This window comes from Mandrillus leucophaeus, unplaced genomic scaffold (genome assembly GCF_000951045.1).
Source record: "Mandrillus leucophaeus isolate KB7577 unplaced genomic scaffold, Mleu.le_1.0 Scaffold205, whole genome shotgun sequence".
Lineage (NCBI taxonomy): Eukaryota > Metazoa > Chordata > Mammalia > Primates > Cercopithecidae > Mandrillus > Mandrillus leucophaeus.
Genome location: NW_012102088.1, coordinates 390,730 through 406,734, shown reverse-complemented (window position 1 = coordinate 406,734; position 16,005 = coordinate 390,730). Strand labels below are relative to the sequence as shown.

Here is a 16,005-nt window from a genome sequence, read left to right as displayed (position 1 = left end):
CAATGTACTGAATACCTGATATTGGGCAAATTACATGTCTTCTTGGGCCTCAGTTTCCTCACATTAAAAATACGGAGATAATATTATTACTTGCCCGCTCAATTGTAAGGCTGTCTCTTATACACATCTAGATGTGTATAAGAGACAGATATTATATTGTTTATTATTATATATTAATATAATATATTGAATAATAATATATTATAATTTATTATAATAAATTTTCAATATTGTGTCAATTAATTTAAAACACATTTATAATTGTAATATCTAATGTTCAAGTAGATGAACATATAATTTGTATCAAAATATAAACATCAATATAAACAAACAGCAGAACATTGTGCTCTAGATTTCCAGATAAATTTGGTGAAAAAACATTGTGATGAAATATATATAGAAAAGAAAAACAATTTATCATTGTTTTAATTAAATAAAGTGTAAAATTTTCCTGTTAAATGTTATTTCATGTTATTTTCCTGGTTCAAAATTGTTTCTCAAAAATGGCTTGATATCTGGCCAAATTTTATTTGTGGATAGTCAAATATATCAATAAATGAAATTCATATCACTTCACTATGTGCTTTTAATAACATTTTTTAAATTACACAAATATATACATGTAATAAAACTTTCCCTTTTATCCTGCAGTATTGTAGATTACAGTTATAAAAGGTGGCAACCACCAGCCAGCTTCCCTCAAGACTGATCAATGACTGATCAATGACTGGTCAATAGTGAGGCATTTTTTTCAATGCACAGGTACCCTCACTTGCATAAGTTGCAGGGTCGTGCCTGTGCAGGGTAGGATCTTCTCTCTATTTACAATTTTTATGTTTCATTAAGATGGACCTTTTACATTACTTAAAATATATATTGCATTCAAATATTATTTATCTTGATCATAGAATTTTTAGCACCCCCTTAAATTTTGTTCCTATCTCACTAGCCTCACTCTTATTTGGTACTAATTAGAAATAACACTTTTAATTTAATAAGCAGAGGCCACTATGTCAAAAAATACGTGGAGAGCATAAAAACCCCATTTACAAAAGAATAAGTGTATATCATAAGCATTGAAAAAATATGTATAAGCAGAATAGTACTCAAAAATATTCTTTTTTTAAGAAATTGGGAACTATTGCAAGCTTGTCTCCCTGTTCAGATTCCAGTGATTTGGGAGGAATCTTTTTCCCACAAGGGGGTTAGGGGAGCCAAGGAGCATGACTCTGTGTATTCGTGAGTTGGCATGGGGCAAAATGTTCTTGTGATGGCTTACGTGTAGGGGTTGATAACAATTTATACATTGGTGTATATTATTAAATATCCGTTGACGAACAGGAGTTCTATCGAGTCCCTTTTAGATTGAGGACACATGTTTCTAAGGAGTTTCTAGGGAATAATAAAATTACTAAGGGTGGAACTAGAGATTTATGTAAATGGTTTAAAAAAGTGGGCGGGACCACCTGGCTAAGCATATAAAACCCAGCCCTGTGCAGAGTGACTTGTCTCTCAGACGGTGGCTCAGCCTTCAGGACTCTCTTCCAGCATGGCCGAAGATGCCTGTTCACACAGTAAGTTCCCTTGTGCTTGACTGAGCGTTTGTTGGCTTGGGGGAAACGTCGGGCTAAAAACCTAGTGGTCTTGTCAGAAGTTGTGAGAGTTCCATTTGTAAACTTTAAAATAACTGTATCTGAATAAGGGAAAACCAGTTTCTCAGATGTCATATTATGAAAACAGGCTGTTTTCAGCACATTTGAGCATTGGGAATTTCAGAAAGGTACAGATATTCAAGAACTAAATAAGACATATTTGAGCTTCAGGTGGGAAGAGAGGAGGAAGGAGCAGAAAAGAAAAAAAAGGAGAGGGAGACAAATACTAAAAGAAAGCAACTATGGGCCACGTCACAAAGTTTAGAGCTCAAAATATCCTTGGAATCAAGGATTCCAAATCTGGAGAGCACTTTCCAGATTTCTCTCTACAGAACGTTTGAACTTTTCTCCTGAACTTTGGACTTTATCTAATCGCCTACTGGTCTCTAACAGGCATCTCAGACTCAATGTGTTCCAAACTGAGCTCCTGATGTTCACATCTAAACTATTCCTCCCACTGTTTTCTCCAGCTCTGGAGGTGACAGGTCATGTCTCATATCTAGAAAACACCCCGACTCCATTTTTTTCCTCATAACATAATCTAGTCAGGCTGGACATTCTGATGGCTTTAACGTTCAAATATTTAAGGAATCTGACCATTTCTTGGTCCATCTCCTTAGATGATTGGTCCATTGCGTTAGATTATTGCAGCCTTCTCCTAACTGATCTCTCTGCTTCCACCAACCTATTCTCAAGGCTGTACCTCATGTGATGTTGTTAAACTGTTAATTAAATTATGGTAGCCAGGTGCGGTGGCTCATACCTGTACTCCCAACACTTTGGGAGGCTGAGGTGGGCGGATCACGAGGTCAGGAGTTCGAGACCAGTCTGGCCAACATGGTGAAACCCTGTCTCTACTAAAAAATTAGTAGAGACAAAAATTAGCCAGGCGTGGGGGCATGTGCCTGTAACCCCAGCTACTTGGGAGGCTGAGGCAGGAGAATCACTTGAACCCGGGAGGCGGAGGTTGCAGTGAGCCAAGACTGCACCATTGCACTCCAGCCTTGGCAACAAGAGTGAAACTCTGTCTCAAAAACAAAAAAACAAAAAAACAAAAAACAAAACGATGGATCAGTTGTGTGAAACTGAAGACAGGGACAAGCATTCAAAGATCAAACAAAAAAGCTGTTGGGCTTTTAACTGAACCTCTAGCATCTCTAATAACTTTTCTTGTCATCTCAATTCACTAAGTCTAATTCTGTTACAAAGTGGTATGTTCCAAAATGCTTTCCAGATTTGGTTATTTCAAGGGGATGTCCTATCCAGAAAATTATGTGATGTTGTTGTTTTTTTTTTTCCTATTGGAAATTTCTACTGAAAGTATGAAATTCTTTTTCCAGTTAGTTTTGTCCTCTCTGTGGTGTTTTAAAAAACATCTTGGAAACTGATACTGTTTGCCTGCTATTGCTATTTGCAATGGAGCAATGGAGCAATGTAAAAAAGTATACTCCAGCCAGGGGTGGTGGCTCATATCTGTAATCTCAGCACTTTGGGAGGCCAAGGCTGGGGGATCGCTTGAGCCCAGGAATTTGAGACCAGCCTGGACAATGTGGTGAAACTGTATCAAAAAGTAGAAAAACTAGCTGGGTGTGGAGGTGTGCACCTGCAGTCCCAGCTACTCCGGAGGCTGAGGTAGGAGGATCACCTGAGCCTGTGGAGGTGAAAGCTGCAGTAAGCCATGATTGCGCCACTGCACTCCAGCCTGGGCAACAGAGTGAGATCTGGCCTGAAAAAATAAAAATAAAAAAAAAATAAAATATATGCACCAAGGAATTTTGACCTGAAAAACTGAAAGGGGTTGAAATGGTCCATTGTATCACAAACTCTTCGTTTCTATGACTTCATCACTATGCCATATCACCTGCATTATTGACTTATATTGTTTCTAATCCATATGAACAGAACACATTGTTTTTCTTAAAAAAATTATTGGTATTTTCATGACATACACATTGTTTTTTTGTTTTGTTTTGTTTTGTATACTTTTTTCTTTTCTTTTTTTTTCTTTTTTTTTTTTTTTTGAGACAGAGTCTTGCTCTGTCGCCCAGGCTGGAGTGCAGTGGCGCAATCTCGGCTCACTGCAAGCTCCGCCTCCCGGGTTCACGCCATTCTCTTGCCTCAGCCTCCCGAGTAGCTGGGACTACAGGCGCCCGCCGCTGCGCCCGGCTAATTTTTTCTATTTTTAGTAGAGACAGGGTTTCATCATGGTCTCGATCTCCTGACCTTGTGATCCGCCCGCCTTGGCCTCCCAAAGTGCTGGGATTACAGGCGTGAGCCACCGCGCCCGGCCTTGTTTTTGTTTTTTTGAGATGGAGTCTCGCTCTGTCACCCAGGCTGGAGTGCAATGGCATGATCTCAGCTCACTGCAACCTCCGCCTCCCGGGTTCAAGCAATTCTCCTGCCTCCACCTTCTGAGTAGCTGGGATTACAGGCACATGCCATCACGACTGGCTAATTATTTGTATTTTTAGTATAGACGGCGTTTCACCATGTTGGCCAGGCGCGTCTCGAACTCCTGACCTCATGATCTGCCTACCTTGACCTCCCAAAGTGCTGGGATTACAGGTGCGAACCACCGCGCCCAGCTCACAATGGTTTTTAATGGTTTTACAAAACAGAGGATCCCTGACTTCTTAGGATGGCATTCAGATGAGCTCAAGAAGTTGAAAAATCGCCATCGTGTGTTCAAGAGCTCCACCATTGTACAAGGGCAGTTCTCCCCGAGTGGGTTCCCGTGGATTTGGGAAGAGGAAGTGACAGACTAGCCTGAACCTGAAGTTCGAATATATAAATTAACCTATTACATGCTGCTTCTTTTGTAATCTTCCTACAGAGATGGTAACAACAAATCACAGGCGCAGTCGCACCAAATTCACAGAAGATCAATTGAAAATCCTCATCAATACCTTCAATCAAAAGCCTTACCCAGGTTACGCTACCAAACAAAAACTTGCTTTAGAAATCAATACAGAAGAGTCCAGAATCCAGGTAAGTTTAAGTTCGGTATCTCCAGGACTGGAAGTAGAAAGGCAGGAGGGAGAACCATTAACAGAGCCCGTACTATGTACCCATATGCTGACGGTTTGGTGGGGAGTATCTCAACGGACCCTCAATAAACCCACAAAGGTGTTGGTTGATTGACCAGCTAATTTTTTTTTTGTATTTTTAGTAGAGACGGAGTTTCACTATGTTGGCCAGGCTGGTCTTGAACTCCTGACCTCATGATCTGCTTGCCTCAGCCTCCCAAAGTGCTGGGATTACAGGGATGAGCCACCGCGCCCAGCAGGCTAACCTTTTTTTTTTTTTTTTACTTTTTTGTTTTTAGTAGAGATGATGTTGTCACACTATGTTGCCCTGGTTGTGAATGCCAAGTCTTGACCTAAGACTAGGTAGATGGGCCAGGCGTGGTAGGTCATGCTTATAATCCCAGCATTTTGGGAAGCCAAGACAGGTGGATCACCTGAGGTCAGGAGTTCGAGACCAGCCTGACCAACATAGAGAAACCCCATCTCTACTAAAAATACAAAAATTAGCCAGGCATGATGGCACACGCCTATAATCCCAGATCCTTGGGAGGCTGAGGCAGGAGAATACTTGAACTCGGGAGGTGGAGGTTGCAGTGAGCCAAGATCATGCCACTGCACTCCAGCCTGGGCCACAGAGTGAGACTCCATCCCCCAAAAAAAAAAGAAAAAAAAGAAGACGACTTGGCAGAATGTGACAGAAGTGAGTAATAATCCTGGGCTTAGGCCCAATAAGAATTGCTCACTTTGGGAACAGGCAGTGATGTAGCTTAAATGACATTAACATGTAATTCTCTCCTTTTCTTTTCCTCACTTAGATTTGGTTTCAGAATCGAAGAGCTAGGCAGAGATTCCAGAAAAGACCAGAAGCTGACACTTTAGAGTCAAGCCAGAGCCAGGGGCAAGATCAACCTGGTGTAGAGTTTCAAAGTAAATAAGCATCTCAGTTCTGTTCCCCAGCAGAGCTTCTCTACGGTGAAGCCAACTGCTACTTTGAAAAAAGAATGTCTCTTCCCTGACGACCTCCTATTCAGGGTCTTATGGTGGCAAAGGGTTCATCGTACCCTAGAAGTTCTCCCCTGCCCTCTTCCCAGGCCTTCTGAGTGTTTCTCTTGTCTATTTTCTATTTATTTATTTATTTTTGAGACAGAGTCTCGCTCTGTCGCCCAGGCTGGAATGCAGTGGCTGGATCTCGGCTCACTGCAAGCTCCGCCTCCCGGGTTTACGCCATTCTCCTGCCTCAGCCTCCCGAGTAGCTGGGACTACAGGCTCCCGCCACCTCGCCCGCCTAGTTTTTTGTGTTTTTAGTAGAGATGGGGTTTCACCGTGTTAGCCAGGATGGTCTTGATCTCCTGACCTCGTGATCCGCCCGTCTCGGCCTCCCAAAGTGCTGGGATTACAGGCTTGAGCCACCGCATCCGGCCTCTATTTATTTATTATTTATTTTATTATTATTATTTTTTGAGACGGAGTCTCACTTTGTCACCCAGGCTGGAGTGCAGTGGCTTGATCTTGGCTCCCTGCAACCTCTGCCTCCCGGGTTCAAGCAATTCTCCTGCCTCTGCCTCCCAAGTAGCTGGGATTTACAGGCAGGTGCCACCACACCCAGCTAATTTTTGTATTTTTAGTAGAGACGAGGTTTTGCCACTTTGGTCAGGCTGGTCTCGAACTCCTGACCTCATGATCTGCCCCCCTCAGCCTCTCAAAGTGCTGGGATTACAGGCGTGAGCCACTGCACCCGGCCTCTTGCCTACTTTCTACTCGAGTCCAGAAGTCTAGACATATCATCCCGTGTCTCCTCTAGAACTTTCCACCTAGAAGGAACCTGGGACAAGACCCTCTCAGGAGGAGTCAGTGGGATCGAAATTGGATGGAGAGTGACAGTTTGGGTTGTGTGTTTGAATATGTGAACGGACCCTTGAAATATTCCTTTACCGCCTCCCTCAATCTTTCCATGCCCTCCCTAGGTAGAGAAGCCAGACGGTGTCGTACCACCTACAGCACCTCTCAATTACACACTCTCATCAAGGCGTTTGTGAAAAACCCATACCCTGGGATTGACTCCAGAGAAGAACTTGCTAAAGAAATCGGTGTTCCAGAGTCAAGAGTCCAGGTGAGTGATAAGCGTGGCTGTCCCATCTCCTAGGGATATAGGTATACAGGAAGGGAAGCCACGTGGGCCTCAGGCAGTTCCTCATCATGCGGGGCACAGTTCAGGGTCTTTCACAGCTAGCTGTTCCCTGTCTGCTGGCTTCTACCCCCAGGTGCCCACAGGACTCGATCTCACATCCCCTTCTGGTATTTTCTGTCTGTCCTGAGCAATGTTGTATTCCTTGGGCCCCGAACAGTGCGTGGCACGTGACACTCAGTGAGAATTTGTTGAGTTAGTGAATATTAGTTAACATGGCATATAAGCCAGGCATTTGGCTAAAGCCTTTTTTTTTTTTTTCCACGAGATGGGTACTCACCCTATTACCCAGGCTGGAGTGCAGCGGCGACATCTTGCCTCACTGCTGCCTAGACCTCCTGGGTTCAAGTGGTTTTTGTGCTTCGGCTGCCTGAGTAGCTAGGATTACAGGTGTGTGTCACCACACCCGGCTAATAATTTTTGTATTTTTAGTAGAGACAGGGTTTCGCCAAGTTGCCCAAGCTGATCTTGAACTCCTGGCCTCAGGTGATCCACCCTCCTTGGCTTCCCAAAGTGCTGGGATTACAGGGTTGAGCCACCGTGCCCTGCTTATTTGACTAAAGTCTTTATGTCTATCGTATCCTTCAGATCTTCTAAGTATGCCCTGAGGTTAGAATTATGAGGTCCAGGCTGGGCGCGGCGGCTCACATCTGTAATCCCAGCACTTTGGGAGGCTGAGATGGGCAGATCACCTGACGTCAGGAGTTCAAGACCAGCCTGGCCAACATGGAGAAACCCGGTCTCTACTAAAAATACAAAAATTTAGCTGGGTGTGGTGCTGCATGCCTGTAATCCCAGCTACTCGGGAGGCTGAGGCAGGAGAATTGCTTGAACTTGGGAGGTGGAGGTTGTGGTGAGCCGAGATCACGCCACTGCACTCCAGCCTGGGTGACCGAGAGAGACTCAAAAAAAGAAAAAAAAAACAACAGTGTATATATATACTATATATATACACTATATATAAAATATAATAAATACTCTATATATAAAATACACTATATATATTATATATATGTACATCTTGGGTTGGGCACAGTCAAGTGTGCCTCTAGTCCCAGCTACTTGGGAGGATTGCTTGAGCCCAGAAGGTCATCAGCCTGGACCACGTGGTGAAACCTTGTCTCTACAGAAAGTTTAAAAATTAGCCTAGTGTGATGATACACACCTGTAGCACTAGCTACTCTGAGAGAGACCGCTGTCTCAAAAAAAAAAAAAAAAAAAGAAAGAAAAGAAAAAAGAGAAGAAAGCAATCATGAGTTTTACACAACATCCTTTGTTTAAATTAAGTTTCTTTGTCTTACCCACTTAGATTTGGTTCCAAAATCGAAGATCTAGATTACTTCTCCAGAGAAAAAGGGAACCTGTGGCTTCCTTAGAACAAGAAGAGCAGGACAAGATTCCTGAGGGACTGCAAGGTAACTAGTCTGTTGTTGCAATGTGGTTCACAAGCAGAGCCCTTGGATGTCCAGTGCTTCGTCGTGGTGGAGCCGACAGCTGCTCTGGGAGGTGGAGGATATTCCCACCCAAGTGTTCCATGGTACCGTGGGATTGCTCACAGTCCCCAAAGACTCTTCCCAGGCCTGTGGACCTTCTAAAGAATCCACTGCCCACTTTCCAACTGGAGTCCAGCAACCCCACGGATATAAATTCTGTTCACCGATGTATCCACAGTGCCTGGTGCAAAGTAGACGCTCAATACACTTCTGTTGAAGGTGTGATTGAGTTAGCGGAGGAATGAATCCTCCTGTGTGGTCTGCCAGGGACAGCAGGGGCATGGCTTTCTCAGGAGGTAGTAGGTTCCATATTGGATTGAAAAGGTGGGGGCTGGGCGAGGTGGCTCACACCTGTAATCCCAGCACTTTGGGACGCTGAGGTGGGCGGATCATGAGGTCAGGAGATCGAGACCAGCCTGGCTAACACGGTGAAACCCCATCTCTACTAAAAATACAAAATACAAAAAACTAGCTGGGTGAGGTGGCGGGCACCTGTAGTCCCAGCTACTCGGGAGGCTGAGGCAGGAGAATGGCGTGAACCCGGGAAGTGGAGTTTGCAGTGAGCCGAGATCGCACCACTGCACTCTAGCCTGGGCGACACAGCAAGACTCCGTCTCAAAAAAAAAAAAAAAAAAGAAAAAGAAAAAAGAAAAGGTGGGAAAAGGTTGACTTCCATGTTTGTGAATATAAGCTGACCTCTTATATTCTTTCCCCTATCTTTTTTCCGCCTTAGGTACAGAAGATACACAAAATGGCACCAACTTCAGTAATGACTCTCGTTTCTCTGGAGCCAGAACGTGGTGAACATAGTCAAGTTCAGTGTACTCGATATTATCCATTGGGCCCCAAATCTCTCTCACACTCTTTCTGGGAGTCTGTCCTTCTGTTGAAACTGCGACCTAAGCCTTCTGAAGATGGTGAAGGACTTGGCCCGATGTGGTGGCTCACACTTGGAATCCCAGTACTTTGGGAGGCCAAGGCAGGAAGATTGCTTGAGCCCAGGAGTTTGAAACCGGCCTGGACAGCGTATAGGAAGACTCTGTCTCTATTATTAAAAAAGAAACAAAATAAATGAAAAGGACTGTAGGAGGCAGAGACAGGTACAGGAGGTACCACACTACCCTGTCGACACAGCCTAGATCCAGAGTTTAGCAGACCTTGAGACAATGAAAATAAACTTGGTAATCATCTTTTTTCAATCATCACAGTAATTATTGATTTGGACAAAAATCACTTGACGTTGGAACCTTAAAGTGACACTGCTCTGTCTGTGGAGTAGTCATTCTTTTATTCCTTTATTTTCTAACAAATTTACTTTCACTTGAAAAAAAAAATCTTAAAGTTCGAGGAAGAATGAGATATATACCTCATCTCAAAGAATCTACTCACACACACTTATTCATTGCAAAAGGAAAATCAGTAATATGGCAGTGGAGAAATATGGCCAACTCCACCTTAACCGCGTGGCTGAAAGTCACAGTAATGGCACAAACCAACGTGAGCGGCTTCCTGATATGATACAGGAAGAAGGCCACAGTCTCTTCTGCATGTTACTGACAAACAGTGGGTGAGCTGAAACTCATAATTAGGCAAAGTCAAGCAAACACAAACTCGGGATGACAGACTGCAAAGTAACACCCATGTACTCTTCAACAACGGATTGATCAGGGCTACTCCGGAGGCTGAGGCGGGAGGATTGCTTGAGGCCAGGAGTTCCAGATCAGCCCGGGCAACATGATGAGACCCTATCTCTACAAACAAGTTTTTAAAAAATGAGCCAGATGTGGTAGTGTGCGTCTGTAGTCTCAGCTACTCAGGAGCCTGAGGCAGGAGAATGGTTTGAACACAGGAGATTGAGGCTGCAGTGAGCTATGATCGTGCTACTGCACTCTGGCCTGGGTGACACAGCAAGTTCCTGTTTCCAAACAATGACAACGACAACAGCAAAACAAAAAACAAACAACAAATGGATAGAATAATGACAATAAACATGGAGAAAAAGTAGGCTGACTCAGGAAATACTTAGAAAGTACAGTCATACTTTGCCGGGCACGGAGGCTCACGCCTGTAATCCCAGTACTTTGGGAGGCAGGTGGATCATGAGGTTAGGAGATTGAGACCATCCTGGCTAACATGGTGAAACCCCGTCTCTACTAACAATATTTTAAAAATTAGCCGGGTGTGGTGGTGGGTGCCTGTAGTCCCAGCTACTCGGGAGGCTGAGGCAGGAGAACGGCGGGAACCCGGGAGGCGGAGGTTGCAGTGAGCTGAGATCGCGCCACTGCACTCCAGCCTGGGCCACAGAGTGAGACTCCGTCTCAAAAAAAAAAAAAAAAAAGTACAGCCATACCTCAAAGACATTGTGGATTGGGTTCCAGACCACCACAATAAAGCAAATATTGCTATAAAGCGAGTCACACAAATTGTTTTGTTTCCTTATGAATATAAAGTTACATTGGCTGGGTGTGGTGGCTCATGCCTATAATCCCAGTACTTTAGGACATAGAAGGGGGAGGATCACTTGAGCCTAGGAGTTGTGAGGTCAACCTGGGCAATATAGGGAGATCCTGTCTCTACTTAAAAAACTAAGCTACATTTACACTACACTGTAGTCTAATAAAGTGTGAAATGGCTTATGTCTAGGAAACAAGGTACATACCTTAATTTTAAAATACCTCATGCCAGCTGGCTGCCGTGGCTCATGCCTGTACTCCCAGCACTTTGGGAGGCTGAGGCAGGTGGATTGCTTGAGCTCAACCTGGACAACATGGCGAAACCCCGTCTCTAAAATAAAACAAAAACAAAAAAGCTTGATGCCCTTATTTGTAGCTCAATTATTTTTTAAAAACAAAATATATAAAAATACTTTATTGCTAAAAATACTAATTATCTTAGCTTTCAGGGAGTCATAATCCTTTTGCTGGTGAAGAGTTGCCTCGATGTGGTTGGCTGCTGGCTGATAAGGGTGGTGGCTGCTAAATATTGAAGTGGTTGTAACCATTTCTTAAAACAACAACGAAATTTGCCACAGTAACTGACCCTTCCTTCCACGAAAGATTTCTCTGTAGCATGCGATGTTGTTTGATAGCATTTTACCCACAGTAGAACTTCTTTCAAAAGTGGAGCCAATCCTCTCAAACTCTGCCACTGCTTTTTTAACTTCGTGCATCAATATTGTCTTCGGACAATTCAGGCCCCTGAATTGTCTTAGGAATTTTCTTTGCTAAGCATTTGTGAAGACACTGGGATGAAGGTTGGGTTAAACTTTTGAATTTGAAGTAGGCCAGGCATGGTGACTCAGGCATGTAATCCCAGAGTTTGGGGAGGCCCTGGCAGGAGTATTGCTTGAGGCTAAGAGTTCAAGACCAGCCTGGGCAACATGGCCAGACTCCATCTCGACAAACAAAGTTTTCAAAAAAATTTGCCAGGTGAAGTGGCACATGCCTGTGGTCCCAGCTACTTGGGAGCTAAGGTGGGAGGATTGCTTGAATCCAGGAGGTCGAGGCTGCAGTGAGCCGTGATTGCACCACTGCACTCCAGCCTGGGTGACAAAGAGAAACCTTGCTCAAAAAAAAAAAAAAAAAAAGACTTTGAAGGAAAGTGACTTACGGGGAAAAAATGTGAAGAAAACATTGGCGGCCAATGCTGTGGTTCACACCTGTAATCCCAGCACTTTGGGAGGCCGAGGCGCTTGGATCATCTGAGGTCAGGAGTTTGAGACCAGCCTGGCCAACATGGTGAAACCCCGTCTCTACTAAAAATACAAAAGATTAGCCGGGCGTGTTGGCGCATGTCATTAATCCCAGCTACTTGGGAGGCTGAGGCAGGAGAATCGCTTGAATTCTCTGGGAGACAGAGCTTGCAGTGAGCCAAGATCACGCCATTGCACTCCAGCCTGGGTGACAGAGCGAGATTCTGTCAAAAAAAAAAAGAAAAAAGAAAAAAAAAGAAAAAAATGTGGGTAGTTTGGCTAGAGCATAATAGATTTTCTTATTTTTAAAAGTTTGAATTGCAATGAAGAAGCTCTGTTGTACTGCTTTTGCAATTTTCAGTAGCAAATATGCACATAGAGAAAAAATAAAATTGACACATTTGAGTACCGTTAAAAAAACACTTTATTTGCTTATCCATAGAAGCAATTCCTCATCTGTTCAAGTGTTTTTGTTTTTTTTTTTAAATTTTAATATTTTCACAGAAGCTGGTCTTTCTTTTTCTTTTTTTTGTTTTTGAGACAGAGTCTCGCACTGTTGCCCAGGCTGGAGCGCAGTGGCACGATCTCGGCTCACTGCAAGCTCCACCTCCCGGGTTCACACCATTCTCCTGCCTCAGCCTCCCGGGTAGCTAGGACTACAGGCACCTGCCACCTCGCCTGGCTAATTTTTATATTTTTAGTAGAGAGGGGTTTTCACCATGTTAGGCAGGATGGTCTCCATCTCCTGACCTCGTGATCCGCCTGCCTCAACGAGGTCTTTAATTTAAAAAAGACTGACCTCGTGATTCTCCTCCCTTGACCTCCCAAAGTGCTGGGATTACCTGGCCGATACATTTTCAAAGAGCAATGATATTTTGTGTTTGTGTGGTCTTTCGCTTTTTTCTTATTTTTCTATTGTTGTGTTTAGGTTTGATGAGCAGTAACATATTTTTATTATTTATTTATTTATTTACTTACTTATTGTGTTTGCAGGCTGAACATCTGGGATCTGAAGAGCAGTAATGCTTTGAAGGGAATCTTTTTTTTTTTTTTTTTTTTTTGGTCTGAGAAGTAGTTCTCAACAGTGGACTTAAAATATTCAAAATCATACTGTAAACAAATGTGCTATCACCCAGGCTTTGTTGTTCCATTTACAGAGCACAGATAGAGTAGATTTAACATAATTCTTTTCTTTGTTTGTTTTTTTGAGACAGTCTCACTCTGTCACCCGGGCTGGAATGCAGTGGTGTGATCTTGATCTTGGCTCACTGCAGCCTCCACCTCCCAGGGTCAAGTGATTCTCTTGCCTCAGTCTCCTGAGTATCTGGGCCTACAGGCATGGGCCACCATGCTCAGCTAATTTTTTTGGTATTTTTAGTAGAGATGGGGTTTCACCATGTTGGCCAGGCTGACCTGGAACTCCTGACCTCAAGTGATCTGCCAGCCTTGGCCTCCCAAATTGCTGGGATTAGAGGCGTGAGCCACCACACTTGGCCAGCGCAATTCTTAGAGGCTTTAAAATCTTTTAAATGGTAAGTGAGCATTGGGTTAAACTCAGTCACCAGCTGCATTAATTTCATGTAAAAGAATCATCCTGTCCTTGGAAGCTTTGAGGCCAGGCATTGACTTCTCTCTACCTATAAAAATCCTAGATGGAATCTCCTTCTAATAGAAGGCTTTTTCATCTACATTGAAAATCTGCTTTGAGCCAACTACAGTGGCTCATGCCTGTAATACCAGCATTTTGGGAGGCTGAGATGGGAGGATCACTTGGGGCCAGGAGTTTGAGACCAGCCTGGGCAACATAGTGAGACCTTGTCTCTAAAAAAAATAAAAAAGGCCAGCGCAGTGGCTCAGAAAAAAAAAAAAAAAGATGTAAATCACTCCACCCCTTTCAGTTCACCCTCAGGCTTGCTCTGTCCCTCAGGCTGGAATGCAGAAGTCAGATCCTTGCTCACTGCATCCTTGACCTCTTGGAGTCAATTGATCCTCCCACCTCAGCCTCCCAAGTATCTGGGACTACAGGAGTCCACCACGGTCGCTGGGATTCAGGTGTGAAGCACCAGGCTGGCTGGGTCATTTTATTTTTCTTTTTTCTTTTCGTTTTTTTCTTTTTTTGAGACGGAGTCTCCCTCTGTCACCCAGGCTGGAGTGCAGTGGCACGATCTCGGCTCACTGCAACCTCCACATTTTGGGTTCAAGCGATTCTCTGGCCTCAGCCTCTTGAGTAGCTGAGTAGCTGGGACTATGGGTGTGCACCACCACGCCTGGCTAAATTTTGTGTTTTTAGTAGAGACAGGATTTCACCCTGTTGGTCAGGCTAGTCTCGAACTCCTGACCCCAGGTGATCTGCCTGCCTCAGCCTCCCAAAGTGCTGGGACTACAGGCTTGAGCCACCGCACACTGCCAAGGGTCATTTGCTAATACGATCTTTGGATACCTCTTCTCCTGGGAGGAGGTCTAGTCTGGTGCATCCTGTCCCATGAAGTCTGGTTTAATCTCTCAGAATTCAGCTGGACACTCAATTTTGGAACATCTCCATGTCTGCAGGCAAGGGCAGGTAGCCTGTGTTTAAATTCAACACCCAGACTAGGGTGGGGCTGGATTGGCATGTTGATCTCATTTTGAGAGTATTAGTACCACTGAAGAGATTTTGCCGGTTGGAGATTGGAGCCTGAATAGTTTCTGCCGGGTGGAGAGCGCTTTAAGACATTATTCCACCTCCGTTGGCCTTATTTCTTTTTTCTTTTCCTTTCTTTTTTGTTTGAAACGGAGTCTTGCTCTGTTGCCTGGGCTGGAGTGCAGTGGCATGATCTTGGTTCACTGTAGCCTCCGTCTCCCAGGTTCAAGCGATTCTCCTGCCTCAGCCTCCCAAGTAGCTGGGATTACTGGCACGTGCCAACATGACCAGCTAATTTTTGTATTTTTAGTACAGACAGGGTTTCCCAACGTTGGCCAGGCTGGTCTTGAACTCCTGTCCTCCCAAAGTGCTGGGATTACAGGCCTGAGCCACCGTGCCCAGGCAATTTTTTGTTGTTTTAATGTATTTTCATCCTCTGACCTTTGGATAATGTTTTCCATGCTTTCTATTTCAAAGTTAAGATAAAAAATTTTCACTTGTAGGAACTTAAAAAAATTTCCATTGGAAACAGATTGGGCAGATTGGAAAATTAAGCTTTCACAATCACAATTTTTGTGAGAGTTCATTTGGTCTTGGAGAAGTCGAGGAAAGAATTGGGAATTGAAAATTCGACGTGTCCTGATAGGACCAGGTGGGGCTTTTGATAGGAAGTGAGTGTTTTGGGTTGTTTCTTGACTGGATTATGATGCGGAATACAGTGGGTAGGGGACCAATTAAGTTTTAGTCATTCGTCTAGCTTTTCAGTATACATGTGTTGATCCTCCACGGGGGCCTGCTGTGCACTGCTCTGACAAGGCGTTCCACCGGGGCAACTGCCTACCGGGAGCTCTCTCAGGATCCGCATCGCTCAAGCTGGCCAGAGTCCCCCGAAGGGATGCTCTACTGGGCAGGCACTTAAGAGCTCTTACCACGCGAGTCTGCCGACGCTCCCGGCCGAATAAAAAACCTCTTCCTTCTTTAAGCCGGTGTCTGAGGAGTTTTATCTATGGCTGGTCCTGCTACACATGCCTTTTCATTTTCAGTCCCTTTCAGAAGAAAAGACCACAGGCATCAGAAATCAATCAACTTGCTAATTTATGCCAGATTCCAGTGGAGGTAAGCTGATTTTGTTTCTCCCTGAAAAAGCCAAATGTCTGAGTTTTGTTTCTTTCTTTTTCTTTTTCTTTTTTTTTTTTTGCATTTTTACTTAGTTTCATTTTTCTACCTCTCCTATTTGCTGGAATAAGCCAAATGTTTTACATTGGTACGTTAGATTTTTTTTTTTTTGAGATGGAGTCTCACTCTGTCACCCAGGCTGGAGTGTAGTGGCATGATCTC

The 16,005-nt window shown here is 44.0% G+C and overlaps 1 protein-coding gene across 1 annotated transcript in view; it reads left to right on the top strand.

Moving 5' to 3' along the window:
* DUXA (double homeobox A) overlaps positions 1-9,555 on the top strand; it is a 19,880-nt gene extending 10,325 nt beyond the window's left edge. The window contains exons 3-8 of the mRNA XM_011979642.1: positions 1,502-1,574; positions 4,486-4,640; positions 5,494-5,605; positions 6,643-6,788; positions 8,173-8,278; positions 9,090-9,555. Of these exons, the coding sequence (XP_011835032.1) occupies positions 1,550-1,574; positions 4,486-4,640; positions 5,494-5,605; positions 6,643-6,788; positions 8,173-8,278; positions 9,090-9,160 (615 nt within the window). The 5' untranslated portion in view covers positions 1,502-1,549 and the 3' untranslated portion in view covers positions 9,161-9,555. The remainder of the gene's footprint in view (positions 1-1,501; positions 1,575-4,485; positions 4,641-5,493; positions 5,606-6,642; positions 6,789-8,172; positions 8,279-9,089) is intronic.
* Positions 9,556-16,005: the final 6,450 nt, after the last annotated feature.